The following is a 28,000-nucleotide window of genomic DNA, read 5'->3' as shown; positions in this document are numbered from 1 at the left end:
AATGAAAGAACCGGATGTGCTGGGTTTTGTGAAGCGCCATCGCCATTGTCACGCGGCTTCTGCTAAAAAATGTAAAAAAGTTTGCGTGCTTTCGCTAGTTGTGCGCGGCTAAGAATTCTTATTCCTTCATAATGCGTTCAAGGACATTGTGCATTTCGCTTGGTGTGTATTCATTGAGACATGAGTAAGGCCCGCTGACCTATTTTTTGCCTCGCGTAAGCGTCTTCCGACTTCTACACTGCCGTGTAGGCTCGCATGGCTTTGTCTGCGAGCTGTATTTACGCGTAGCATTTTCGTCATTCATCGCCACTTCGTCGGCGTTCTTTGGTCTCCTCTCGATTCGGGCTCATGTTTTCATGCCAGCCAACCAGTGTCATGCCTCTAAAAGTTGTGCTGAAGAACTTTTTGAACCACTTCGAAACTTTGGAAGCCCGCAAGAAACTTGGGGATGACCTTTTCGAAGCAGAGTTTCAGGTATGTGTTTCGTGTTTTCCCGTTTTCTGGCCGCTTTTGGCGTCGTCCGCCAGTTCAGTAGTGTATCCCGGTCATCGAAAGCGTACTAAGCGCACTTGGGGCGGTCTTCAAACCAGGACGTCGGCTGCTTGATACCGAAATAGCGCCGTGTCCTAATTCCGCTTTATTCGACATACGGTGCGCGATTGTATGCCTTCACACGACTTTAGATGCTTCAGGTCTACTTTTATTTCTCTCGACCGTGCCCTGCTGGGGGGGATACAAATAGCGTGTTTTATCTGCCACGTCGTCAACTTGAGAAAACCTCTTGATCGTTGTGTTGTGCCCGCCTCTTTTGATTCGTACAGTTCCTTTCTGAGGTGAATGGAAAGTTCTTCACGGCAGTGACTGAACAAATCTAACCAAACCCCGACATTTCTGCTCGTTTTTCAGAGTTTGAAGGAACTGACGGAACGTCTGAAGCTTGATCCCGAATACGCTTGCACTGAAGGTCAGAAAGAAGTCAATCGAAAGAAAAACAGATACAAAGACATTTTGCCATGTAAGCGTGTTTCTTTCATTTCTCGCCTGAATCTGCTTTCTATAAGGCTTTCCTGCTGCGTTTACGTTACGTCACCAATGGCAGCTGAAGACAGATAGTAGGTGACATTTGGGTACAACTTCAGCTGTGCGAGAGCTTATTATATAAAGACATGCCAAATCACTGCCTGTAGCACTTCACATGAAAAAACTTTACTGTAAACGTTATACTAGTCATGAAGACAGCAGTGGTGTACTGTCCAGCGAAGGTGCGAGAGCTTATCATCGTAGCAAGCGAAGCTGTCATTGCAGTTTTTCGTGTGCCTTCCTGAGTCAGGGTTTTTTCCCCTCAATATCACTATAGTCATAGTGTAGATGCGTTCTCGAGCCTCTCACAGGCAGCATTTTAGTCAATAGAGCATTTTATTTTTATGACTTATGCTAAACTGAACGGGCCGTTTTTGTCTAAATAAATGACACTTCTGGGCTGCTAACTTTTATGCTACACTGAAGCTGTTAGTGGCACCCCAGTCAGAGTATTTGATGTCCAATGTCGTCATAAGCAGAGAAAAAAGCTGAAGAGCATTCTTTTACGGGATCACCATCGCGGCCTTTTACTATTTCCCTGTTGAATCAGTGTGATCCTGCAATCAAATGATTATCAGATTTGCTGGACCTTCATTTGGTCAGAAAGTGAACACAACTTGTGTGCTATTGAATTACCTTTGCCGAGAAATTCTTGACCTTGTTGTTACCACGACAAATTTAGAGTAAAGATGCGTCAGCATTGCAAAACATAACTTTTTCTAATTGTTTTGCTGTGGTCGCAAATGCATCTATACCTGCCATCAGTGGAGCAGGTTTCCAAGCAGTAAGGGGTTTAGCAGTGTTGAGTATGGTTTCTTCCATTCCAGATGACTTGTCGAGGGTTATTTTATCTGAGTATCCAGGGGTGCCGGGATCTGACTACATTAATGCCAACCTAATTAAGGTACGTATTTCGGGCTGATGACATGTTAAACAAAGGTTGACGGCTCACTCTTTTTATACATTTGATCGCATGCATATATTGATTCAATTAGCACTTCAAGATTCTATGAAGGGCTGGAAAGCAGTAGGTAAAAAAAAAAAGATACAATGGGCTAAGAAACTTATCAGATAGCTGCTTTAAAAATTATGAATTTTAATGCTTGTGTGATTGCATTAAGCTGTTCTGCCCTTTAAATGGCCATGCAAGCAAAATACAAGTTTGTTTTATTCGAAAGATTTTGTGTTTTATAGTGCCCCCAGCACTTGTCCAGCCCCAAGTGATGCTTTATTTGCTCAGGGATTAATCAATTTAAGTTAATATTTTGATTCTCCCACCAAATCGTGTTTTGGGACATCTGCCGTGACGTCACAAGAAAGGTTCTTCAAGCGAAATTAAGTGCGCTGTTCAGTCTGCAGTGGTCTGCAGAGCCTTGCTTACGATCGGTCCTCCTGGATTGTGCCACCATACTGCTCCACACCGCTGTCCACCTTTGCCTTGTTTTTGACTGTACTTGCACCTGACTTGTTTTTGTTACGGTAGTTAGTAATCATTTCGTGAAACATGGGGTATGTCCGACAAACAGGGTCACGTAAGACAATGTCGCTTACACCAAACGGCCTGTGTCATGCGAGACAACGACAAAGCGCTGCACTGCTGTGCAGCTACAACAAGCTTAGTAGCAACAGCAGTGCGCACTTCTATGCTTACATGTACTTTTGTAACTTCCACTGTTTACACCACCGTTGTTACTGCTGTAAAATGAATCTGCGTTGTTACTGCTGTAAAATGAATCTGCGTTACACTCGTTTTGTGAAACACCTCGTTCTGCAAGCTTAGAAGCCCTGCTTAATTTGCATTCACTTTTGCCAGCAACAGCCAACCGCACGGCTTTGCATATGACACCATATTTTCTGTTGCGAGAAATGAGCTAGTGGGTCGCATGGCCATTCCCTTTTTTCCTAATTATGTAGCTTATTTGAGCAGAAGCCGTCGCAGAACGGCTTTTACCCTGGTCACCTCCCACTTTTGTGAAGACCAATAAATAAATAAAGAAAGAAAGAAAAAAAAGAAAAGTATCTTAAAATTGGTGTCAGTGTGATTGTAACGAGGCGGCAATCTTTCGAATGAACCAAACTTATGTTTTGTCTGCCAAAAAAAAAAATTAAGATTATGATAGCAACTTGTTTGCTGATGTTTTGACAAAGTGTTAATTAATTATTTTTCTGTTTCTGTAAGCCATCAGACAAGTAGATTCTGAAATGTCCCTTAAAATTCTCCTCAACGTAAGGTCATACTAACTGGTTCATCGTTGCTTTGCAGCTGGGCTGCATAAAAAGGTCAATGGCCTGCCTTTCAGCATGCTGCTGGAAGGATGCTGGTTTTGTCGCACTAAATACTTGCTGTGGACAGGCTTAGGAGTTGAGAATCGTGTCACAGGTTGTCCTATTCTCGTTAAACGGTAATATATGAATTCCCAGTTCTCGCATGCCTTGTTCACCCTTTGCCTAGCTGTGAGTATGACGGCAACTAGAGACTTGCACAAACAGCATTTGTTCTTCTGTAGTTTCGTGGTTTCTACTGAGAGCCTAGGGCATGGTAGATTTCAGTTTACACCAGTGCTTTTCCCACTGTGACAGGGTGCCAGTGGCTCCAGGGCTTACATAGCATCCCAGGGGCCACTGCCTACGACAGTCATGGACTTTTGGAGGATGATCTGGGAGTGTGAGGTCCAGGTCATCATCATGGCCTGCAACGAAAAGGAGTCCGGAAAGGTGGGCGCACTCTGGCTGCCTCCGGGAAGCGGGAAACAAGCTCTGGTTCAAAAGGTCGTGTTCAAAAGGGATTTCTCACATCGTCGGATAAATGGGACATTACTCTGTAAAATGCACTAAGTACAGGGTCACTAATGTTAACTGCTACACTGCATGGCTGCAAGCAAAAGAAAACGTAGTTGTATTCCAACATTCATAAACCTTGTGAAATGCTTGTCAACTTGTGCTAAATGTTCCCTGCTGGGATAGAGGCTGCTGGCTGAGGGTCGAATTTTTTGGCCAAATGCGACCCCCCAGGGTCGGATTTTTTTTATTGCTGATTTAAATTCTTCGGCTGAATCCATTTCGAGAAAAAATTATAGTAATTTTTTAGGGTGACCGTAAAGTGACAAAAAAATCGTTTATGTTGTTACATATATGTGGTTTATTCATGAGTAACACAACAAAAATTCTAAATAAAAACTAGAGAGTAACAAGCCGGCACCTTTTGAGTGAATCAAAATCAGATAGACATCAGTTTCGTGGGCGCACAAAGTGGGAAGCGCCCGGAGGACGATACCAAAACCAGCCGCTGCGCGCGCGCGGCCAGATGCGTGAGCGATAGATGGCACACTGCTCCTATAAAATACAGAAAAAAACGGGAAAATAGCCTCATCAGTTTCACAGGCGACCATGGTCTATGGCAGGTGCAAGAAGCGAGAGGTGCCGGGCGCCCGGTGGGCGATACTTAGCGCGCCCCCTCGTTACCAGATGCGCAAGCGATTGCCGGGCGCCGCTGAAGGAAAATATAAAAAACATAATAAAAAAGAGCCATTGGCGCAAGAAAATAATTTGACGTATTTCCGCAGTGTGGCAGCACATGCCAAGCAAGAGAAGTTGGCGAAAAAGGCATTCTTTTTACAAGCAATGGTGTACACGTACGTCATTGACCATTTTGAAAGTGTTTGCCGATGCCGTACATGTACGGGCGTGACCCTCAAAGGGTTTTTTTTAAAAAGCAGTCCTGCTGAATAATCATGCAGTGTCACATTATGCCTTCGAAAGCATGTCTCCTTTGCAATGAACTTGTTCGGCTAACAATGACAAGATTTGTGAATCAATAGAACCTGCTTGTTGGGCAGGTCAGCTTCCAAGGCAGGAATAAATAAGCGAGTGCTTCATACCCATGGATGAGAGAGCAACTGAGCGCATGTGCTGCCTGCTTCTTTTGCGCATTGTTATGAAGCGCTGTTGCATTGCTGCAATTTTTTTTATTTTTTAATGGCATGCAAAGCGCACAACCCAAAGGTTCCATTCGATTATTGCCAGCTAACTACGAAAAAATAAATAGTATGTAAAATCTTGTTTGCCAATCTATGGCATTCTTTTTTCTTCTTTTTTCCAGGCCTGGCTCATATTTCCACCTTTTCATTGTTGTGTGGTAGCCATTGTTTTTAAACATTTCTTGTGCTTACTTCTGACAGCACAGTCCCTCTGTAACTGCTAGTGTTGTGTATTGATGTGAACAGTCTTCTGATCTGCATGTCTTTCGTGGCTGTTGTAGGCTGCAAGAAATAACCACAACTTTTTAATTTTTTTTCCACCTTTTCAGTACAAGTGCGAACGGTACTGGCCTAATGAGGGAGACAAGAAGCAGTATGGCAACATCACCGTTGAACTGGTGAGTACTGTGAAAACGGAATACCTGAGCAGTCTTATTTCAGGCCTTTCTGTATGCTGGAAGGGGTAGACATTAGAGATAGCGCAGATGCGGTGGCAGTGCTCAAGTATGTCGGCTATTCTGTTCTTTATTATACACCCGTCACACGGCAGCTCTAATGACATTTAGATTTAAAGAATGAAATTAACTGTTGATGTTAATATTTCTGCACTGCACGAGAGTACTGAACTACATTCAACGCGAATGGCATTCGGCGAGCAAATGCATTCAGGGAACAAATTCGCATTAGCTTACGAACCAGTTGAGTAGCCTCGTCAGCAGTGGCCCTCACTAAACAAGAAAGTTTGTAAGAAACTGGAGAGCACAGTGTCTAAAAACTATGGGGGAATCAATATTCAGTAAATCAGTATTTTTCCCTGAATGTTGTATGACATAAAAAAAAAAGACGTAAGCAACACCTCTGCAAAGGTCTGCCATGCTGCTGCTACTCAAGTACGGGTTTCTTGCTTTACTTTTCTTGGCTTGTAGTGTCTACTTATGTCACCGAGAACAGTGATACACTTTTTTGTTGTAAAAATAAGTCATTTTGTTTTGTTTTAACTGTAATAAAGGGTGTAAAAACATTATGGATGCATTTACATTATTGCCTTGCAATTCTGCGAGTTTGCTAATCTTCACTATATTTATTTCTCTGTGTAGTCGTGCGCGGCTCAGGCGACAGGGTGACAGGGGTATTATTTGAGTTGACCTCTCATTAGCTGGAGTCTTGCATTTGGAGACACAAGAGCTTGGCTATCTTCTAATGCCATAGAGTCATTTTTTTTTCTCAGTAATCTTAATCTGCATAACTTGACACTCCATGATATCGGAGCTTGATATCAGGACTTTCATTCTCTTTGCACGGGGAGGGTTTCAGCATAGCTTGGTGAGCTCATATTACTGAATTTGCATTTTGTTCCAAAATTGATGATTCTGTCAATACTGCTGACTTATGTTGCTGTTACTACCCCAAGAGAAAAGCTGTAGAAATAATTAACATTCTTTGTTTTGGCTCTGCTTAAATGTGCTGGTTTAAATGGACCTTCTTCCAGTAGTGCTCTGCGCATGCACTACTCTCGCTCCCAGCGACCGATCCGGCATTCTTGGGGGGGGGGGGGGAATGTAAACAAAACGATGCCATGTTGGATCAGCCAGTTGCGAACGCCAAGCCAGCTAAGTGCTGCTCCGTTTTCTGAGCCCTGAAAGCGGCCGACAGGTAGGTGCTACGGCTTCCATCGAAAAATTTCTCTGCCACCAAAACCATGCGTGGTGCCTGGGACGGCTTCCTCAACTGCGCAGGGCAGGCGGAAAAAAAGGGGGCGTGTTCTTCTGTAATCCCCCAAGTGTGGTTTGGGCGGCTGCTGCAAGAGGACTACTCTACTGGAAAAAGGTCCATTTAAGACTGTAATTCACACTTAGTGAGTCGCTCTTGTTAGACCACTTCAGTGTGGGTCATAGTGACATTTTCTTGACACAGCTGTGTCTTTGGCAGTACTCGATGCAGCCATGTATGTGGATCCAGTGCTTCAAAACACATGTGGATGGCATTTGCTGAGCTGGTGGATGGCCGCAGATGTTCATTGCCAAACATTCAGAGCAAAAATTTGTCAATGGAGGCACGCTTTAAAGCCAACGCAGGCTTGCCACAAGCGCCGAAAGTGACGCCCCCTTGTGTCCTCCTCCAACTGCCCAGGTGAAGTGGAAGCAGGTGTGCCCGGACTTCCTGCTGCGCACGCTGCGTGCCCGGTGCGGCCCGGAGGAGCGCACGCTGTGCCAGTTCCACTACTGGTCGTGGCCCGACCACGGGGTCCCCACCTCGGTGGGGCCCATCGTGGACCTGGTGCGGCTGGTGCGAGACTGCCAGGCCTCCGAGGCCCTGCCCGTGCTCGTGCACTGCAGGTAACTCCTGGAGCCGTTGGTGGCCGAGCCAAGCCAATCCCTGCTGTGGGGAGGGGAGGGGGGGGGTGCGTGCAGCATAGAGTTTGTTTCGTACGAATATTGGCCTCGAGGACATACCGTGGCGCCACCTACGAGTGACGTCACTTGTAGGACGCCGAATCGTGTTGTCGTCTGCTACAACATGTTTCCCGAGCGTATGCGGAAGCGTGTTTTTTTTGTTGTGGCCACCTTCTCGCCCCCTCCTTGTGGATTTGAGGCAAATTACCAAAAAAGTTGTCTGTAAACCAAATAATTCGGGCAAGCAATCAGCGACTCGCTTGTTCCCGGCGACACCGCCGCGTTTGGGTAGTTTCTACCATCGTGACCCACAGCTCTTACATACGCAGCCAGCTAATGCCAAGGACGATGCAACTGATGCCGAGAAAAGTACGCTGTAAATTTATTATGAAATGCTTGTGACGGGACATGTGTGTGCAAGGAAACACCTTGTAACAGCGACGGAAACGCGTCGCTCACTTATGATCTCACCGCGTGAACTGCTCGTATTGCCTGGTAAATGAATGACTATGCGAGAACGGTGATCAGATTGCTTCGCCTCACATGCTTAAAAGTATTGTTATGGTCTGCAGTTTGGCTTAATCAGTGCCTATTCCCCCTACTATGTTTTTATAGTCATGCTCGGATTTGATTAACGATCACTGCCGTAGCCTGTACCCTGCCTGGCTGATGTTTACTTTTTGTGACTTGTCCGCAATGTATGAACGGTATGAACGCGAGTTTTTAACGCCTTCGAGCGGGTTTGGACATGGCCATATTTAGTTTTCATTAGGTGCTCAGCGTGATAATTTATAATTGCAACGCGGGCTTTTTGTCTGTTTACAGTGAGCCGGCCTTTCTCAAGCATCAATTTCGAAACTGACGACTGCTCACAGAAAGCGAGGCTGCGTATGAGGCGAAACATGTCGTTAATGTTTGCGGGTAATGGGGAGATTTAGAACAGTAGAACCGAGCATTGGGGGCCCCCAAGAAGTTAGAGAAACCCAAACACAACGCGCGTGTGCGACGGGAGGACCTTCGCCAACAGCTCGCAGCTGGCTTCGGATGCACGTAATCGGATGTTGGGAGCTTTAGGCTTGGCGTCGCAGCAGATATTTCATTGCCGTTAGAGTTGCGAGTGACAGTCCCTAACAGCTGGGAACTCTGTAAGCGCGGTGATTTCCGTTGAAGCGATCGACGATTAAGATACCTGCACGGCCTCGGCCGATTCTTGTGCGCAAGCATAGCCATCCTTCGGCCGCTCGCTGCACCGTGCGTGAACGGGCCAGCGCTGCCGGGACCGACCTCCGTGGCCGGTCGGCGTAAATCGTGGCAGATATTTGAGCATTGCTTTGAAAACCACAGCTGATGACATTACCTATCAGAATTTTTCATCACACTAACATCCACTTTCGCCAATCTGGAACTTTTTTTCCACGATTTGTGTGATTTTAAAAAGCGGCGACAAGTTGTTGCTGCCGTGACCTGCGTCGGTTGAGCCACATCGTCGGCTGTGCAGGCAGGCACAGCGGGTGCGTGTGCTTCTGCGAGCAGTAAACGCTTCACGATTTCCTGATTTATACATTTCTTGCAAACAAGGGAAATCTAGAAACTTCACTCGGCGATCGTCGTAGTCCACATTGTTGATCGGGGAAACAAGCCGCTGCTTACGCTTCGGTAACATACGTAATACACCACCACGCTCATGGTGTTTGCGGATAATCTACCACAGTTGTTCGGTTATGAAGTCCCCATGAGTTCGAACTGCACTGGACGCACTGAGAATTAACTTCAAATAAAGGAAATTAACACAAAAATACTTTTAGAATGTGCTTCCTAAGCGAAGGGTCACGCACTGCAAGAGCCAACTATGCAGCAAGATAGGAACGGTGATCCTACAAGTGACGTCAAAACGATCGCAGCGCTGACCTCGCCAGTGGTGGGCCTCGCGGCCAATATGCTAGACGGAAATCTGGCGCTGCAATCGCAGGCCGCCATGGGCGGCGCCACTGCAGCTAGTGACGGTCCTCACCTATACTCGGGGACAACTTTCTGTGGCAATGGAGCGAAAGCTACGGAGGGAGGCGGAGGGGGAAGCTAACTGCTCTGTGTTACTGCGCGAAGTAGTCCCCAATAAACTGGTTTCGGTTTCAGTTTCGGCGTGACCGATACGCATTTGATACAGTTCATTTCTTCGCATAAGCTCCATAGTGGAGTGCGCTGAACCACGATCACCAAGCATGCAGGCATATTGGCGTCTCCTTCCACACGCTTCATTTGTTTGTAAACATAGGCCAACGTTTTGACTGGACACGGCCCGAGCGTCCGTGAAGTGGAGAACTCAGACCGACTGTGGACTCTGTATCGTTCAGAAAAGAAGTGAATTTTGTAAGCGCTGCAGTTTTGACTGAATGCACCGATCTGTAAACTCTTCTACTGGGCAGCAGCACCGGCATGTGCGGCGTACTTACCTAGCGCGGTCGCGGTATACCGAAAGAGCAGCATGCACACATGCTTACGCACACGTTCGCTTACGCCGGGAAACTGGCTAACCGAACGGATTGCGAAAACAGCGGAGAGTCCCGGTTGCATCAGTCTCACTTGGGCGTACACTTTGCAAACAACTCGCTTCGTTTGTTTAGACAGCGAAGCTTTACAAACCCTATGCGGAGAATGAAGAGGCGAGCTGCCGAAAGCAGTCGACAAGAACGCCGTGTTTTTTTTTTTGTTTTTTTTTTTTTTCGGGAGGGAACCATTGCGACGCCTGCGGCGACAGCCACAACCAAAAATATCCGAAAATGTAAAAAAAAAAAAAGCTCTCTGTTTTATATACTCTGGCTAGCAATTTAGTAGCATTATCACTGCAAGTCTAAAACTTCAGAACTAAATATTCTTGAATTGCTGAGGTTACCGCCAGCCAATTATTTTTGTTGAACTACTTCCAGGTGCGCAGTGAAAAGGCGTGGTCCAGCTACGTAGCCTTGACTGCATTCAGAAAGTTGTCCCCGAGTATAGTTGGCTTAGCTAGCCAAGTGGCTTCTTTTTTGTCTCGAAGCCAAAATCAACAAAAAAGGGTAACATTTTTTTCTTGTTCACTGTGCATTAAGCTTCTAAATAATCCCTGACAAATAGGTCTTTTCGGAGGTTCAATTTTGTTATAACAAAACAAATTTGAGTAACCCTTTACAGTAATACTGTTGCTTTTTTGCAGCCAGAGCCAACTTTTCATGAAAAGCATGTTTTTGAACCATGCCAACGACAAGTTCAACGCGCCTGCCCAGTACATGACAGAACGCTCGCTGAAGCACAGCCTCCACTAGACAGTGGCGCCAGACTTCCCTCTAGTATATATTAGTATGAAACTCTATGAGATGCAGGGAGCTTGTGTTTTTGTGATAGCCAGATTCTTTTTGATAGGTATTGAACCATTCTGGGCAGAAAAACAAGTTGCGTACTTAGACGGCATGGGGGACTTTCAACTGTCAGGTGTTTGGCTTAGACAAACTTCTTTGCGATTTCCACCTGTGTGGGCAGAATAGGAAGCTCAGAACAGCATGTTTCGCAACCGTTTGCAAGCATTCCATGTAGAAGACCATGCGAATTTCGAAATTGTGGATGGTCACAGCACAAGATTTCCAAAGCAAAACAGTATCATGTCGCACAGCCTTCACAATGCTTTTCTTTTTTTCATTCATTTCCTGCAGTGCTGGATGCGGGAGGACTGGCACTATCTGTGCCATAGACTACGTGTGGGGACTAATGAGAGTTGGGGTGAGTGTTTTTTCCTCGTTAAAACACTGTTTGCAAGTTTGCAGTCCCGCTGTCCATTCTTTTGGCGTTATTGTACGTGTTTTTTATGTATGTTTGTCTTGTTTTTCACACGTTTGGTTCTCAGAAGCTGACAGACTCCTTCAGCCTGTACCAAATCATCCGAGAGATGCGAATGCAGAGAATAGCCATGGTGCAGACAAAGGTATGGCAGCATCAAATTTCGTGGCTCTGAGCGTGAAAAGTGTGGTTACGTGCTCATGGTAGCACTGCATCCATTGCACAACACAATCCCTGGTTTTGTGCACTGTCTTTCAAATCCTACCGCTGCCGTCACAGCTTACGAACATCTTACCATTTCCTGGGGAAAAAAAATGAAAAACCTGCATTCTCAGTAGAAGCAATACTCTATTGTGCGCAATTCTCGGGGGATTGCTTGCGTGCCCTATAGAGCACAAACCTTGTAGGTATGCAAGAAACCTCTACTGCAGAAAACATGCTAAGTGAAAAATCTTTACATTTTATATGAAGAGAAAACAAAAAAAAATCCTCCGGCAGTTTTGCAGCCCAACTGCATGTTATTTATTATTTATTTATTTATTTTTCAGATTTGAACACAGCATGCTGAGTGTGCATCATATCAACCAGTTAAAGTACAGGCTTAGTTAAACTTGTGCTTTCAACAAAGTGAAATTCGTAGCCCCCTTTCAAGCTTGGAGTGTTGGAGAGGAACATGTAGCTCTGGTGCACAATATTCACTGAGATGCATTGTAAACCTCTTAAATACATTGAGGAGACGTTTTTGTTAGGATACTCAAAGTTTAAAAAAACGTTTGTGAGAGTATGAGCTGAAGGGGCGAAACACTGATGTCACTCGCATCTTGCACAGCCTGCCCGACTTCAATGTGCTTCCTTTTTGCCCCCTCTGTTACAGGAGCAGTACGTGCTGGTTCACCGTGTGGTGGCCGCACTCTTTGAGCAGCAGCTGAGGATCATCGACAGCCACACGTACGAGAACCTTGACGAAGATGGCGAGCCCCTGCTGGGCAACACGGGCTCCGGTGGAACTGTTCCGAGCAACGAAAAGATCTACGAAAACCTCGACGACCTCGGCCTGGAAGACAGGGGCCGTGAAAAGGAGAACACCGAGAATGGCAAGTTCTCTCGCTGCGTTGTCAAGGGTGAGAACTAGGTTGCACAGATCACAGTTGCTCAATACACACCAGTTCCGAAACTCTCCATGGGCCCCGTGTATAAAAAACCGGTCCGCTGTTTGTCCCCCTGTGCTGGGGGGCAAACGGGCGAACACGGGGCAAGTTGACTAACCTGCAATTCGTCAGCAGAAGGTTGTAGGAGTACTCAAGAGCTTGCGGCAGCTGCCGTAAGTCATAAAGGAAGGACTGTGGAAATATAGGTAAACATTACCTAATTTAATGTTTCCTAATTTGAAAAGCCAGCTTTATTTTATTAGGTTGTGTTATTATGTAGATGTTTTGTAAAGTTCAGTTTTTGATTGATTGATAGTAGGGTTTAACGCGCCGACACCATGCAGGCGATGAGGCGTGCCATAGTGGAGGGCTCCGGATTGATTTTGACCACCTGGGGATCTTTAACAAGCGCCGAAATCTCGTACACACGGGTGTTTTTGCTTTTCGCCTCCATTAGAAAAGCAGCTGCCGCGGCTGGGAATCAAACCTGCGTCCTCGTGCTCAGCAGCACAACGGCCTAGCAGTTCAGTTTTTGTCCCCTAGGTGTCGCACCAATGAACTTAACCCCTCGGCTTCAACGAAGCAGAGTTGCGTGCGCCGTCCAGATTCTGAAGCGTAGTTTTGCAACTGGTGTATATTGAAGAACTCTGGCATGGATTGGGGCCAACGCACTTTCGTAACGTTGGTAACATTGTGGCCGGAAATAACTCTCGGCATTGTAATCGCGCTTGGCTTAGCAAACACGGTCTATGTCCCTGTGTCATATTACATCGCCATTTCACCCCCATATGTTTCCCTGCAGATGAAAAATGTGACAAGGAGAAAGAAGTGACTCCTAGCTCTGAGGAATTCCTGTCCAAGGCCCCCGCGCCCCAGGACGCTGCAGCCGATTCTGGTGCAAATGAGGAAGCCACCCAGAGGCAGGCTCGCGCCAGCCGCTCAATGTCATGGAGCCCCGAGCCAAACTCTGTGGCGACGTCATCTTCCGCGCTGTCTTCCTCCGATCCGAGGGGAGGCTCGCGCAGTTCGGTGATCACGGATGATGAGGACAGCCAGTCTTGCAAGGAGGACAGTGTGCAGGCGAAAAAATGTCTGGACAAGAAGAAGAGCACAGACGAACAAGGCTCAACCCTGAGCCGCGGTCGAAGCCTCTCGGCCACCAACATCTGTCTGGATGACTCGGCGGGAAAGGCAGCAAAAGGAGAAACGCCGGGAAAGATTGTGGGGAAGGCGACTGTCATCCGACGCCCGAGCATTGCAAGGCTCAAGGCTCTCTTCGAAAAGTCCGACTCGGATGACGTCAACTCCGGAGAGGCGAACCGGAGGCGGCCGGTGTTTCGGAGCTACAGCCAGAGGATCACCCCGCGACGACCGTCGGTAGCTCAGGTTCCTGATGGCGCTGAAGCTCCCTCGATGGCGTCAAAGTTCAAACCGCTGCTGTCGAAGCGCAAGAGCTTGGGCCCGTCAGCACGCAAGGCAAAGGAATTCCGAGATCAAGAGAAAAGTCAGAGGCAGCTTGCTGTAAGCTCGACAACGTCAAAAAAGGAAACTCAGGCTGCCCAGCCTGTGCCTGAAACGGTGCCTACTACCAAGGTCATGACTACGCCGCCTGTGCTGATGGTCAGCTCATCGAGTGAAGCAACCACTAGGCCGCAAGGTGCTGCATCGAGTTTGTCTGCCACCGGTGGTGACACCTGGGAGAAAAATGTCCTTTACAAGTCGTTCAGCAGTTCCAACCTTTCTGGCTTGGCTTCCCAAGCAAACGGTAGTGTGTCAAGTTCGAAGCCCCTGTCTGAAGCATCGAGGATGTCTCTGTCAAGCAGTGTATCGTCAAAGCTGGGCCAGAAGTGCGACCCGCCGCCTCAGCTACCAACGAAGAAGCGAACCGTGCAGACATTGTACGCTCCAATACCATTTTACACGGTCGACCCCGCAACACGCAAGTCGCAGACCCTTCCCGCTTCACCAGGCAATCCCAGCAACAATAACCCGCAGCCTCAGCCGAGTCAGGCCCGAGGAAGCAGCATTTATGATTTCCTCCCTCGAAAGGACGCTGACGCGCCACCCCGGCTTCCGCCAAAAACAAAAGTGAGTAAGCTGCAGACACCGGTTGTTCCTATATCGGCCTTGAACAACACCTATGTCAACGTTTCGGACATGCTTTTGGCTCGAAACGAACTGATGTCTCGCTTGTCTGATGGCCGCTACATCAATGTCAATCCCGAAGTGAAAGAGAATTTGAAACGCATCGAGGGCGTGATCAGGCAGCATCCCCGTGGGGCCATCATTGACCTCACGTCGAGGAAATCCTTCAACGACCGCATTGCTGCCGGGTCAAAGTACGAGCAGGTCTGGGATGGGAAGACATTTGTGAAGAGAGATCCTAAGGCCGAAACGGAGAAGACTGTCGCCGCTAGCCAGCCAACTAAGAATGAAGGGGACTCCTGGTTTGCTGCACGGAGGGACTGTTATGAAACCAGCACCACCAACGACAACTCCACCAACAAGGAGAAGTCTGCGACACTGCCGTCCGCTTTTAGAACGCACGATCGCGCGAACCAGCGAGACTTCGCACCCCAGGGCGCAAAGCAGGACCCATTGACCGTGTCCTCGTCAGACATGGACACGTCGGACGTCTACACCACACACGATGAACGCTCTGGCACCGAGTACGACACACTGTTCGCCGAGTCTAGCGATGCCACCGAGACCGACGCACCCAGTGAGAAAGGCGGAAGGTGGAAAACCCTGGTAAGCATCCACCCGGGGCACGCCCATGCTGTGCCCCCACAACTGGTAAAGAGCATGGCCGATACGGAGGCAAAGAGACCGCTGCCAGCCTACGAAACCATCTATCCACTGCAGCCTGGCTTTGTGGGCCGAAGGGTCGCTTACACAAGCAGCAACCCACCCCCAAAGCCACCCCGCACGTACGGTTATTGTGCCGGTGGCAAGTATGAGGCCGGACATGTCGGTGCTCCCCTAGCATACCCAAAAAGAGCCCAGCTTTCGGAGAGCATATATCAGGTGCCCCCACAGCCAAGAACCACGCCACACATGATATCCCGGCCGCTCCACCGGCTTCCGGCTTCGTGTGACCCGTCAGCTTACCTGCCGTCGTCGGTGCCAAACTTCGGCGCTGCGCCGTTTGTCCCCCTCTTCCATCCTCGCCAGGGCGTGTCCTCCATTAGGAGTCCCGATTACGAAAACGTGTACACGTGCCGCTCGGCTGTTGGAGGAGGGCAGTCCACAGCAAGGCAGCAGGGCACGGGGATAGTGAAGCACCACTCGGAGTACCGTCCCCAAGTGAAGGCGCCCCCGCGCGAATCTGAGTCCTCGAGGCCTGGAAAAACTCTGCAGCCGATGGCCAAGGCCCCCCTGCAGCACTCGTTTTCAGACGCCAGCATCTACGAAGCGCTGCGTGGCTCACTTTCACCGCAGCCGCCGCATCAACAGGAGCAGCAGAGATTGGCCGACATTCAAGCGCAGTATGCAGTCGTGGTGAAACCGAAAAAGCTGGGCTTGCAGAAGAGTAAGACGGTGGTTTCGGAGAGCGCGCTTCTGGGACCCTCGGCGCCACCACGATGTCGGCGCCAGCCACAGCAGGATTCAGCCGGTAAGTTGCTTAATCCATGCTGCTTGCGCCATTTTTATAGTACTGGCTTTTAGTGAGTTGCAGGGCAGTCATCACCCGTAACGTATACTTTTGTGCTTTTCTCTTCCGCCTCTCAGAATCCTCAGATGGGGCTGGCTGCAAGGTAAGCTTGTATTGTTGGTTGGGCTCTCCTTGACGGGATCAGCATGGGAAAAGTTTCCGAGTAACCTCTCGGTACACAATTGTGTGCGAATGCTGTAGCCTGTTTAACTGTCGGGTATTGTGAGAGCTTAACATGTTCCGTTTCTCCATACACAATCACTTCTGTTCTCCAGGTCTCCAAGCAAGGGGGTGCCGGTGACGTGGCTGAAGTTCACGTGAAACCAAGCAAGAAAGGAGCAGCTTCCGGCAACAAAGGTGGATAACTATTAGTTGATGTTTTTCTAGCTCTCTCTTTGCCAATTTCTAAGGCGTTATGCTGCTGAGCACGAGGTCGCGGGTTCGTTTCCCGGCCGTGGTGACCGCTTTTCTGATGGAGGCGAAAAGCAAAAACGCCCTTGTGTACAAGATTTAAGAGCACGTTAAAGATCCCCAGGTGGTCAAAATTAATCCGGAGCCCTCCACTACGGCGCACCTCGTCGCCTGAGTTGCGTCGGCGCGTTAAACCCCCACAATCAATCAATCAATCCATCTTTGCTAATTTGGTTCAAACTTTTTTTCTGTCCACTGAACAGCGAATGTATTGGGAAGCCAGTGTTGTGGACCACAGTTGTATTGCAAAAGTAGACAAGACTCTCCCATGTCGAAGTTGCTGGTAGAATTCTGTGCACAGCAGTAGTGCTGACTCGGCCATCTCAGACGGTCCCTTAATGTCCATAACTTGCGGAGCACAGTGCAGATGGTGCTCCTAATGGGCACTATTACCCAGCATTCTCCGGGCGCCGGCGCCTCTTCACCGCCGGCTGCGACAGCGGGACGCATCCAGTCTGATTTTCTCACCTTCTTCAGCAAAGGTGGTTTTCGGCACATATTGGCGCAGGTTCAGGTTCATGGTTCAAGCCTGTTACGCATGGCTTGATGAGCTTGTTCGACAGCACCTCCTGGGTAACCGGTACCTGACGAAAGGAAGTTGTCTTACGGCAAAGATACGTTAAGGATTGGTTTGCAGGGCGGGAAGGCAAAATGTAGAGAACCACATGCAAACATCTGGCCCTTTTTCCGCACTGTGTGCCATGAATGGGACTATGCTCCATAAATTGGTGAATACAAAATTGGTTGTGTTCCACATTTGTCACTGCATACCACACTACTGTTTAGTGCACTGCACTCCTGATAACTGCATCCAGGAAGCAGCTTGCTCGTTGATGTAGAACGGAGATAAAATGCAGAGTGCTGCTTGAAAAATGATGATTGGGACTAGGTGCTTTTGAAGGCAACAAACACCAAGTGTCAAATCACCTTAACTATTTGAATTGCATGAACAGCTGTTCCTTTCATCGATTTAGACTAGTTGTGAGTATTTCCAGAACAACCACAGCAAGGAAACACTGGGATACGCTTCGAGAAATCTTTCCACATCACGGCTCCACACATCACTTGCCCCCTCCCTCTCCTACATCTGAGCACTTGCGACCCCTCAACTGGTTGCCCAGCTGTTAATTACGGCATGCAGGGGGCAGACTTTCGTCGATAAAGGTAGCGACTTGTGTGAATTTCAAGCACATGTTACAAATTTAATTGAAATTAACTGTAATTTAAATCAAATTTAATTTAAAAATACTTAAGCACTTCTTAAGACAGAATATAGGTCATTATCCGGCTTGGCTCTTTATTCCAGAATACCTATTTTCACAGACCAAGTCATCAGAACACGCTGCTCAGCAACGTCGCTGTCAATGCCGCTGGCGGCATCGATAAGATTGCACGTCTGCACAGTGACAGTGAACATCGGGCCCTAAGTTACCATGTGGATTAAAACAAAGATAGCATTAAAAGTTTTGTGGTCACCTAATCACGCTGGCAGCGCCTTTTTATATTCATTGCAAGACGGTCAATTTCTTGTGTAGAAACGTATGCATCACTGCCACACGCCTGTGGAGACTGTAGACGACCCTCGTAAAGGTTGTTTGTGTGCAGAAGAAGCATAAATGGTTAAGCACGCGGCAGGGTAGCGGGCGAGCAAAAAAAAAGGGTGATTTTTTGCGCTGCATCACTTCACCGTAAGCCAAATCAGGCTAGAGTGCATGTTGTAGTGTGCGACATGACTGGCTCATCTTATTTGGTTTTTCCGAAATCGTCGTCGTACGATTGCATCTTAGATCTGCTGGGTTAGATCGATATTTTTCAACTTGCCTTGATTATTTCTGACTAAACTCTCTCTGATAGGGAATAAGCGATTGTCACATGTGTGGCGGTGTGTGATTATCCCACCGCTCATTGCGGCCGCACACTGTGATTTAGATTCTGCGCGCGTCTCGTGATTGTGCGCACAGTTTGAGATGTTATAAGACAGATGTCGCGGCGAAAGGAAACAAGCCGTTGGGGAGAGCGAACAAGGGGTGAGCAACGCACAAAGGCACAACGAGGAGATGTGTGGGAAAGAGGAAGAGAGCAAAGTGATAGCTGGGCGGCCAGTGGTGCGTGAACATTATCAGCTGCCGCAAGTGATTTTTTGGGGCCACAGTCGGCGCTCCTCTTTATCTTACTTTGTGGTGGGAACAATCTCAAGTGGCCAAGCTTCTCCTTCATTACCATGCCTATTCAAATCGATCACCAGTGATCGATGCTTTATATTGTAAATTTCGACATGTAATCATTTCTTGTATACCGAGGCACTGCGCTTAGTCTAGGCACTGCACTTTTAAAATGAGTTTAAATTTTCCCGCTCCGGCGACATTGAGATTTTTGACGGTGTTTTTTGCGAGCTGAGGTGCATGTTTTTGTGAAAGGTGGCCTGGTTGCTGTGCTTGACAAGAAAGCATGCCGCTTGTGGTTATGCTGCATTGCCATGAAATTATTTTGATCAGAAGGCTCAAAGCTAGTAAAATTCCACGTTACGTTGTCAGCTTCGTAACCCGACACCGCTTAGGGGTGATAATTACGTGAAAATGACACCAGCTATTCACTAGTGAGCTTTGGTTTGAGAAAGGGTAGTTGTATTCTGGCAAAGCTTACTGCTGAAGGTCCCCCACATGTCTAACAAGTGGAAATGGCAATTTCAGCCAGTTTCCAGCAGTTTCGGTTTTCATTTTTGCGCCGCGAAATTTATATTTGGAGCCACCCAGTTACCCAACTTCACAGTTACCCAACTTCAAGCCAATTCACCATGGCGCCTCAGTCACGTGGTACTGCTCCCCGAAAAAAGCACGCCGCTCATGATTTTACTTTACCCACGCCATACTTCTGTGATAACAGCTCCAGCTGAAAGTTGAAAGATAACACCAAGTTGTCGGATATCAGTTCAGACTAGGAGAGGGCCTACCAGCTGTTCACAGGCCAGTTTCATTTCCATATGAGGGTATTTCCAGAGGTCTAGTGTAGCTTCCAAGTAGAACTGTGTATTCTTACAAAATGTTCAACAGGCTTGATATTGTTTCTTTACAAAAATGTTAGGTGGTGCTGCAATGTAAGGGGCCGTAGTGCTAAATTCTTTTTCTTTATTCGACAGGCGCTCGGTGAAAGCTTGCTGGGCATGATTCTAGTGCATCACACCTTATTCTGCAAGCAGGGCTACCATAGTGAGTCAGAAGATGATGATAAACTGCAAATGAAAGTTCTGACTGATAAGCGATGATCAAAACATCAACAAGCATTCACCACAGAGTTTGGCTTTCAACTCCAAGTGGATTTTTTCACATCGCTTGCTTGCCTTCAATGTTGTGCTGGTCATAATCATTGACAAGGTGTTTTTACATCACGTGGGGACTAATTAGGGCTTTTAATAATGTCAAACCACCAGATTTGTTCCAGAGAACCATCTAAAACAGTGCATTTTGAAATGGAAGTTTGGCTTCCACACAAGGTGTGGGCACCACGCATGCCAGCATTTTTTTTTATTACTGACAAATTTTTCTGCGCAACTCAATTTTTTTTCCTAGGACGGGTACCTAAAATCTTTGCCTGCAAAATTTATATTCTAAATTTTTCTACTGCTGGTGGTTTATTATATATAACTTTTTTTTCTCATTTTGTTTGACATTGACAAAAATTTTGAATTTGATAATTTTTTTGCTATCATTATTTATGAAAACATTATTAAAAGTAGTGTTGGAAAGGACATTGATGTCACTGTAGTATTTGCCTAACGAACATGTAAAAAAAATGTTTTCTTAGACCCCTGCTACCCGGTCAATTTCCCTCCCGTGGTAACAAAATAGTTAAGGCGCCTGATTAGCCTTCTGAGCCCCAGCTTTGTATATCAGTTTTGTGCAGGAAAGCTTTCAGAGTGCTGATATTAACTAGTGACCTATAAAATGGCATTAAAAGAAGCGGTTGGAGTGGCTGATAGGGGTTTTGTAATACTCGGGGGCACACATTTTTCATTCAGTGCCGCCAGTGTGTGTCCACAAGTTTTTCTGTAGAGCTGCCCATTGTATCGGCAGAGTCCTTCAATGCTTTACTGGTCACGAAACTCCGGCGCTCGTTTCATATAGGGACCGCGCGCGCCACTACAGGCGCCACCGCCGCACGAAGGTCATCCAGCCGCCGTGCGTGCGGCGTATTGGCCAGCTCTTGGCGTACAAACGCTTGCTGCTTTTGGTGTCTGCGCGCTGATTAAGTGTTTTGTTTTTGTAGTTACCGATGAATAGTCCACTCATTGTGTATATCACCTGCCTTCAATGGGGTTTTATTTTTCGAAGCAAATTACCGTAGACTTCGGCCGCGAACGGCAACGGCTTCTGTGTGCTCTGGCGCAAGCGCTGCGCCGTCGTGTTTACGGATTTTAAAATCTATTTTGCTTCTTTTCTTAAAGCAAAGTTGTAATTACAACATATACGGTAACTGTGTAGTCACGGGCTGCTGCGGGCCTATCGATAATACAATAAAAAAAACTGAAAGAAACCAAGTACGCGTCGTTCAGACTACGCTTAATGAATCCGTTGATTGCTCTGGAATGCACAGAACGCTAAAAAAGGTAGCCCAATAGTATTGTCGTTTCGATGAGTAGGTACATACTTCAGAACATCTAAAAACGCTGAAGAAACACGAAGGATCAAAACACGAAGAGATATATGTTGCACCATGTGTCTTTCTGCATCCACGCTTTGCAGTACTTGCAAAAACAGGAAGCGAGAAAAGAACAATAAAACTGATTTTATCACACGCAACAAAAAATTTATGTTACGAAGGGAGACGAAAGAGCGTGGTCCAGTGTACAAAAATTTATTTTTTCGCGCTGCGATGTGCAGCACACGGAGGAAACAGAATGTTTCTGCGTAGCCAAGAACGAAGCAAAGCTTTTCTGAACGCAGACAGCTAGCGGTCTCCTGCACTACAAAAGACTAGAATGAAACACAAACGTCGAAGAAGCAGTCCGCAGTGTGACGTGCACAGATGAACGTCGATAAAGTGAGTTGCGCGGCGTTTGCTATGCATGCATTACTCTCGGAACGTTATTAATTTCAGATCCATGGAAATAGGATCGAGAACATTGTCGAAGAAACAAAAAATCAAGTTAGCGACAAGGTGGCATCCTTTCCATATCAAACAATATTGCCCGACGGGACGTACGGTACGAAAAACAGAGCAAATGGGCGCTCCGGTTGAAACGCCACATAAGAAACCTGAATCGGCCACGCGCGGTTACAAAACAAACAAAACGAACCCTAAGGGATAATTCGCGGATATATGAAAAGTAAAAGCACAAGGACGTCCCAAAGCTCTTTTACACGCGAGCCTGAGTGCAAGGTAATACAAGTTTGCAAACAGGTAACGAAGCACCGCTACAATCTGACTGATATGACAAAAATCCGGCTTTAAGTTAGCCTTGTACAATTCTAGGTCCACGATGCTCTCAAAATGGTACATTGCTTTTTCCATTCTCACACACAGTGCATTTCCACACACTGTCGAACACTTATAATCGAAGCTGAAATCTCCCGTTGCTCGCCTTGGAATTGACGAGTGTGGACTGATGGGCGAGTTGGTATTTCGACATTCTTGTATTACAGCGCACTACACACAGGACACAGGGAAGGACGCAGACACAGCGCTGCGTCTGCGTCCTTCCCTGTGTCCTGTGTGTAGTGCGCTGTAATACAAGAACGCCTTGGAATGGCGCGCCTCCAATTCTCACGCAGCTGCCCGTCGCTCGGTCAACAGAACAAGGAAACATTTTCTGTGGTACCGTTGTACAAGGAACGACATCCCGGGACGCAACACATGTTCGGCACTAATTAAGTCGCATCACGAGAGCGCGATATGCACATTACATTTTTTTTCCCGCACAAAACAAGCACAACTCGCCGCTGCTCCGCCGTTCGAGCCAGCGCAACGCCGCCCGAGGAGTGACCTCAGTGAGAGGGTGGCGCCACCGCGCGGCGGCCAAATGCAGCATATGAAGCTCTCCCATTGAGTTACGGAGCAGTTTCGTGACCAGTAAAGCATTGAAGGACTCTGGTATCGGCTAGCATTTCACGGTTCATGGGCAGTATTGTTTGATCGAGGCTGTTGTGCAGCGCAATTCCTTTCTTCTCAGACGTGTGAATGTGTCGGAGGTCTTACTCTGCCTTTGCTTAAAGGTTCTTTTTTCATTCAAAATGCAGGAAGCGCCAAGGAGGGAAGTTCCAGTGGCAGCGAGGGCAGTGGCTTTATCTCAGGGACTCTGAGCAAGGCTTTCGGGAGGCTGAATCCCTTCTACAGGGTGAGAATGATTTGTGTGTGCATTATACTCCTTCATTGAGTTCAAGCGTTTGTGTCTGAAGTGCTTAACTGTTTCATCAAGAGTTTTGTGTGGCGCTTCGAGCAAACTCATCACCATCATCATCAGCAGCAGCCCACTCAAGTCATCTGCAGGACGAAGGCCTCTCCCATTGACCTCCAACCGCTCGTGTCCTGTGCTGCTCGAGTCCTGAGTTTACCACCGAATTTCTTTATTTCATCCCTCCATTGGCTTATTAATGGCCTTCCCCTTGTTCTCGACCCATCTCTTGGTATCCACTTTGTTACCCTAATTGTCCACCAGCTACCGATTCGTCTTGTTGAGCTTGTACTCTGTAGTTTCCCCTTGTCTAACATCGCTGGCATACAGCCTGGTGTAGAATCGTCCTGATACCTTTATTATCTCATCTAAATTGTGCGTAATGCTACCCTGCTCGTCTCTGAGTGCGTAAATTCGTCTTTGCCGATGGCTAGCTTTCCCTTAGTTGCTTTCCAGCTTCCCCCTATTTGCAGCATTTCCTCGATCACTGCCATGTTATATGCACGAATGGCGTTTGTTTTACTTCTGTTAATCAGTTTCGACAGCTCGGCTAATTCCATCCGATCCGTACTTGTCACTTTCGTGTTCTTACATTTGGCAATTAGTTTTTTTGTTTGTTAGTTTTCCAGTTTGTTCCGTACATGTTTTTTGTCCCACAGCTGCTGCTGATTCACTGAGTGCCGATGTTAGGTTGTCATTTAGCCTGTCTACACTGACCTCGTTCTGCTCGTTCAGAAGCGCGGATTTGTTTTGAAGAGTTATTTTAAACTCCTGCAATCTGGCCCTGACTGACTCCATGCGGTTTTTTCTTTTCTTTTGTTGTTTTTTTTTTATGAGTTTTCTTCTTTCTATTTTGAGATTCAACCTTAGCTTGCATCTAACTATCCTATGATCGCTGTTGCGAATCTTGCTTAGCACCTGTGCGTCTTGCGCGATAGCTGGGTTGTCACTTAAAATGAAGTCAATTTCGTTTTTTGCTGTACCATTGGGGCTTTTTCATGTCTATTTCCTTGGCAATCACTTGGTATTCTTTCATTTGTAGAAGAATGTGTTCATCAACCTCAGGTCATTTCTCTCTGCAAATCCCACCAGTGTATCTTCTCGAGAAAATTGTTGCATTGGAATTCTTTTGCATTGGAATTCTCTTGCATCTTTTTCTCTCTCTCTAGGGAAATTCTGGGGCATCTGATGAGGCCAAAAAGAAGTCGTCCTCTCAGTCTACAAGTGAGTCTTTCTACTTATCCCTTCCGCTGCTCCTTCTTTGAAAACTACTGTGTAGATGCGACTGCAGTGGCTGGTTTGCTGCATCTTGTGTTTTAAGCCTGATGCCAAAATTTTTATAAATATATGCTAAAGGTGTGACGCATGTCACGTCCACTTCTAAAAGCTGCAGTAAAGACATAGACCTAGAACCTCCACCTCAGGTACCAAATGTCACAGAGGCATTTATTATAGACAAAGAAACACGGTGTTATTTCTTGTTCAAGTTGTTAACGTTCACCAATTAGTGAAAATAAAAGTAACACAGCATAAAAATGAAAGGTGTCTGGCCCAAATATTCTGCTAGTTTTTTTTATTATTATTATTATCTTGCTCGTGCTAGCCTGAAGGAAACAAAGTACCGTAATTACCCGATTCTAACGCGCCCCCGATTCTAACGCGCACCCGATTTTCCAGGCAAGAAACCGAAAAAACTTGCACCTCCGATTGAAACGCGCAAGGAACTTTGTGAGCAAGAAAAACGAATGCGAGAGAAAGGGGCGATTTATTTCCCGAAGTAATCTTGCTCATCTCACACCTCGTCGCTCTCCGAGAGCTCCTTGTCGCCTTCCGCTGACCGCAACATCTCGTCATCGGGTCACGTCAAGCGCGTTCGCGATGCCACACTTCTGAACGAACGTTCAACCATGTTCGATGGGATCGTAGCCCACGCCTCGCACGCCCATCCCGCGAGCTTCTCCAGAGGCGTACGCTTCAGCAAACCACACGTGAATGCGTGGGAGTCGCTCGTAAGCCGTGGAAGCGGCGCACCTTCATTGCCGCTGCTGCCATTGCTGTTATCAAGCGCGCAAGAGGAATAATTTGACTATTTACGTGAACGTCGATAGAAAAGCCTAGGCGCCTAGATCCGAAAAAGTGTTGCTAGAAGTTTTTGCGCCATCTTGAGATGGCGATGGCGATGGGTGGAATAAAATTTCAGCTGTTTCGCCAGTTTCGGTTTCGTATCCGATTCTAACGCGCATGCGATTTTTCGGCCTATTTTTCCGTAAAAAAGGTGCGCGTTAGAATCGGGTAATTACGGTATGTTTAGATTCGCGTGGTACTTACTGGACGCACTATGCTAAGCAACCATCTGAATTACCTCGGAAGCTTTCAGTAAGTTTCACGGACCATCTCTGAAAGAAGGCATCGCATTTTTTATTCTTTCCTGCATCAGCCACAAGTCCCAAGAAACCGGAGGTCCCAAAGAAACCAGGCAATATCGCCATGCTTCGAACGTCTAAGAAGCAACCCGCACCGCAGCCGAAGGCGTCCAAGCCTCCAGATTTTACGGGCCGCCCACTTTCACAGGGCCCCAATGACTCCACTGCGGCTGAGCACTGGACGCAGGTCTGATTTCCTACTCAAGCTTTCTTTGCCTCCCGGCCGCGGCGGCCGCTTTTCTGATGGAGGCGAAAAGCAAAAACGCCCGTGTGTTCGAGATTTCGGCGCACGATAAAGATCCCCAGGTGGTCAAAATTAATCCGGAGCCCTCCACTACGGCGCGCCTCATCGCCTGCGTTGCGTCGGCGCGTTAAACCCCACAATCAATCAAGCTTTCTTTGCCCCCTCTAAGGACACCCTTTCTCTCCCTCGGCGAAGGAAGAGGGAAAAAGATGCGTTACGGGGCAAGTATTGACTTTGATGGGACTAAGTTGTCACTGTTACGTTAGAGTGTTCATTCAGTGGTTTTACCTTAATTAGCACAAAATGTCGCTTCCATAGCCGCTTCGCGCCGCTGTGTGACTACCACATTGTGCAGCCTCGTCCGTCAGCATTGCAGAACTTTCCTTGAGAGTTTTGGAAAAAGTGCCTTGGAGGCTATACCACTCATTTTTGTACAAAGGCGTAGCTACTTAAAGTGCCTGCTGATTACCGTATTTTCACGCGTATAACCCGCACCAATAATTGACAAATCGTGAGTAAAGTGGGGTGCAGGTGGAAATATGGTTCTCTTGCTCCGTTTTTTTCCCCCCCAAAAAATGCACTCTTTATGCCTAGTTAAAAAAAAAGTGGGAGTACGAAAATTACCAGCGTCCGTGATCTGTCTAAACGCGCTGTAATCGCTTGGTACTCATTTTTTTTAAGGATTGAAAGGTTGCATTACGTGGTCAACGGTGCCGGTTATATACATTGTAATTTTTTGTTTGTTTTGTTTTTCTTAGGGCGCAACATAGGGGTGCAAGTTATATGCACGGGCAGGTCATATGAGTGAAAATGCGGTATTTGAGCTGAATGAGTCTATGAATTAATTTCGTGCATGTTCGCTAAAGACACGCATGTTTGCTGCCGGCACAAGATTTTTGGCATGCAACGAACAAATTTTGGCTGTTTGTTAGTAGGCTCAGTGCTGTAAGCTGCCTTCAGAAGTGCTTGTTGCCTTATTTATTTGCTAGTGTCATTGTACATGGCTTTTACAATGGTGCATTTTTGCACTTACTGTAACAACAAACATGGGCTTGGTGAATCTGTCTCAGAAGTGAGCCCACATTATAGCTCGTGTGCATTTGTGCGCCTCTAGTTGCAGCCGTGCCTCATTTTTATCTGTGTACAACTGTGGTCTGTCCCGGAAGTTCCAAAACCAATTCTCTATGAGGAAGGAAAAAAGTACTTTGTTGACATGTGTACCTTATTTCTCAAGTAACAAAACCAATTCCCTGTGAGGAAGAGAAAAGGCAATTTGTTGACATTCAGACTGCAATTCTCAGTGTACAAGTTGTATTTTTCCCGCAAAAAAAATTTGTCAGCGCAAGTAACACCTTGGGACGACGATTAATAAGCACTTCATTTTATTGTGTGTGCAGCGATTATGATTGAATTGTAGCTAGACAATTTGGGTGCAGTGATGTGGCTTATAGGTCATGAAATACGGTATCCTAGCAGCCTGCACATTGTTTGGCATCAATATGCGCATATACTAGGTTAATCCACTTTAGAGAGGCTTGCAAGTGCAAAAGTGCAAGTGCGCTTCTCTTGTCGAGCTGGCAACTTTTCAGTGTTTGCCGAAGTTGAAATTGAAACGATACGACGTTAACGCGCCTGTTGTTTGTCCTTTTGCAGCACATGTTGATTTTGGTGTTGTGTTGCAGCTATCTTTTCATGGTTGTGCATTGTTGAGGATTTTTTTCCTTAGATGCCATCCTAAGCTGTGCAACCTCTTGTGATCGAGTTCCTAGAAAGAAAAAAAAACGTGTGCTCGTTTTTAATCTGCCCTGTTGCTTGTTTGAAAGCAAACATGACCGATTCTTCTCCCTAAGTTATATTTTAGCATCCTAACTTATTTGACCTTTTAATCAACTGCTTGTGCTAACCATTGTTTCACACATTTTGACTCGAGGCATGTTACTTTTTCTCATGCCTTTTTTTTTTTTTTTTACCTCGTCATGTTATGACAGCCCTGTATAGAATGTCGTAAGCTATCATTGTGATAAGCAGTTGGTGCTGTGTTCGCCTTGCGAACACAATGGTTACGCGCGTTAAAGTTTCGCTTGTGAATTTCATGGTGCTGCGAAATGAATGCGCATTGTTCTTGTTGCATCGTGTACCTTGTGGGAATGTTGATAGCGTTGACAGCCTGTAGTTATCGCAACAAACAAGTGTTCAAACATTGCTGCAAGTGCGGTTAGCTTGCTTCGGCAACAAAGCTAGCAAGCCGTTCGTTGTTTTGACAGTCGTCCCCCTCATCGAGCTTCGTACGATCCCATGATCTCCTTATGTGTTGGTGTGTGTGCGTTTTTGCAAGCATTTACTCAAGTAGAGAAGTCAAGGGCAGACGCTGAGATAGTGCTATTTTTTAGAAAATAGAACGTATTTTTGATGCA

General features: G+C 46.8%; 1 protein-coding gene across 1 annotated transcript; it reads left to right on the top strand.

The window, feature by feature from the left end:
- Positions 1–28,000, top strand: LOC144152210 (uncharacterized). Its single transcript, XM_077683440.1, has 15 exons — positions 1–474; positions 907–1,015; positions 1,908–1,984; positions 3,661–3,795; positions 5,387–5,455; positions 7,188–7,393; positions 11,134–11,200; positions 11,325–11,402; positions 12,132–12,351; positions 13,208–16,021; positions 16,138–16,163; positions 16,336–16,417; positions 22,765–22,862; positions 24,089–24,143; positions 25,357–28,000. Exons 1-15 carry the CDS (start codon positions 349–351, stop codon positions 25,533–25,535), a joined length of 4,341 nt encoding a protein of 1,446 aa, XP_077539566.1. The 5' UTR covers positions 1–348; the 3' UTR covers positions 25,536–28,000.

The sequence above is a fragment of the Haemaphysalis longicornis genome, unplaced genomic scaffold (assembly GCF_048455015.1).
Source record: "Haemaphysalis longicornis isolate Haplotype H1 unplaced genomic scaffold, Haemaphysalis longicornis Haplotype H1 scaffold_9, whole genome shotgun sequence".
In the NCBI taxonomy this organism is placed as follows: domain Eukaryota; kingdom Metazoa; phylum Arthropoda; class Arachnida; order Ixodida; family Ixodidae; genus Haemaphysalis; species Haemaphysalis longicornis.
The sequence above is the reverse complement of the archived record's forward strand: the minus strand, read 5'-3'. Positions and strand labels throughout refer to the sequence as shown.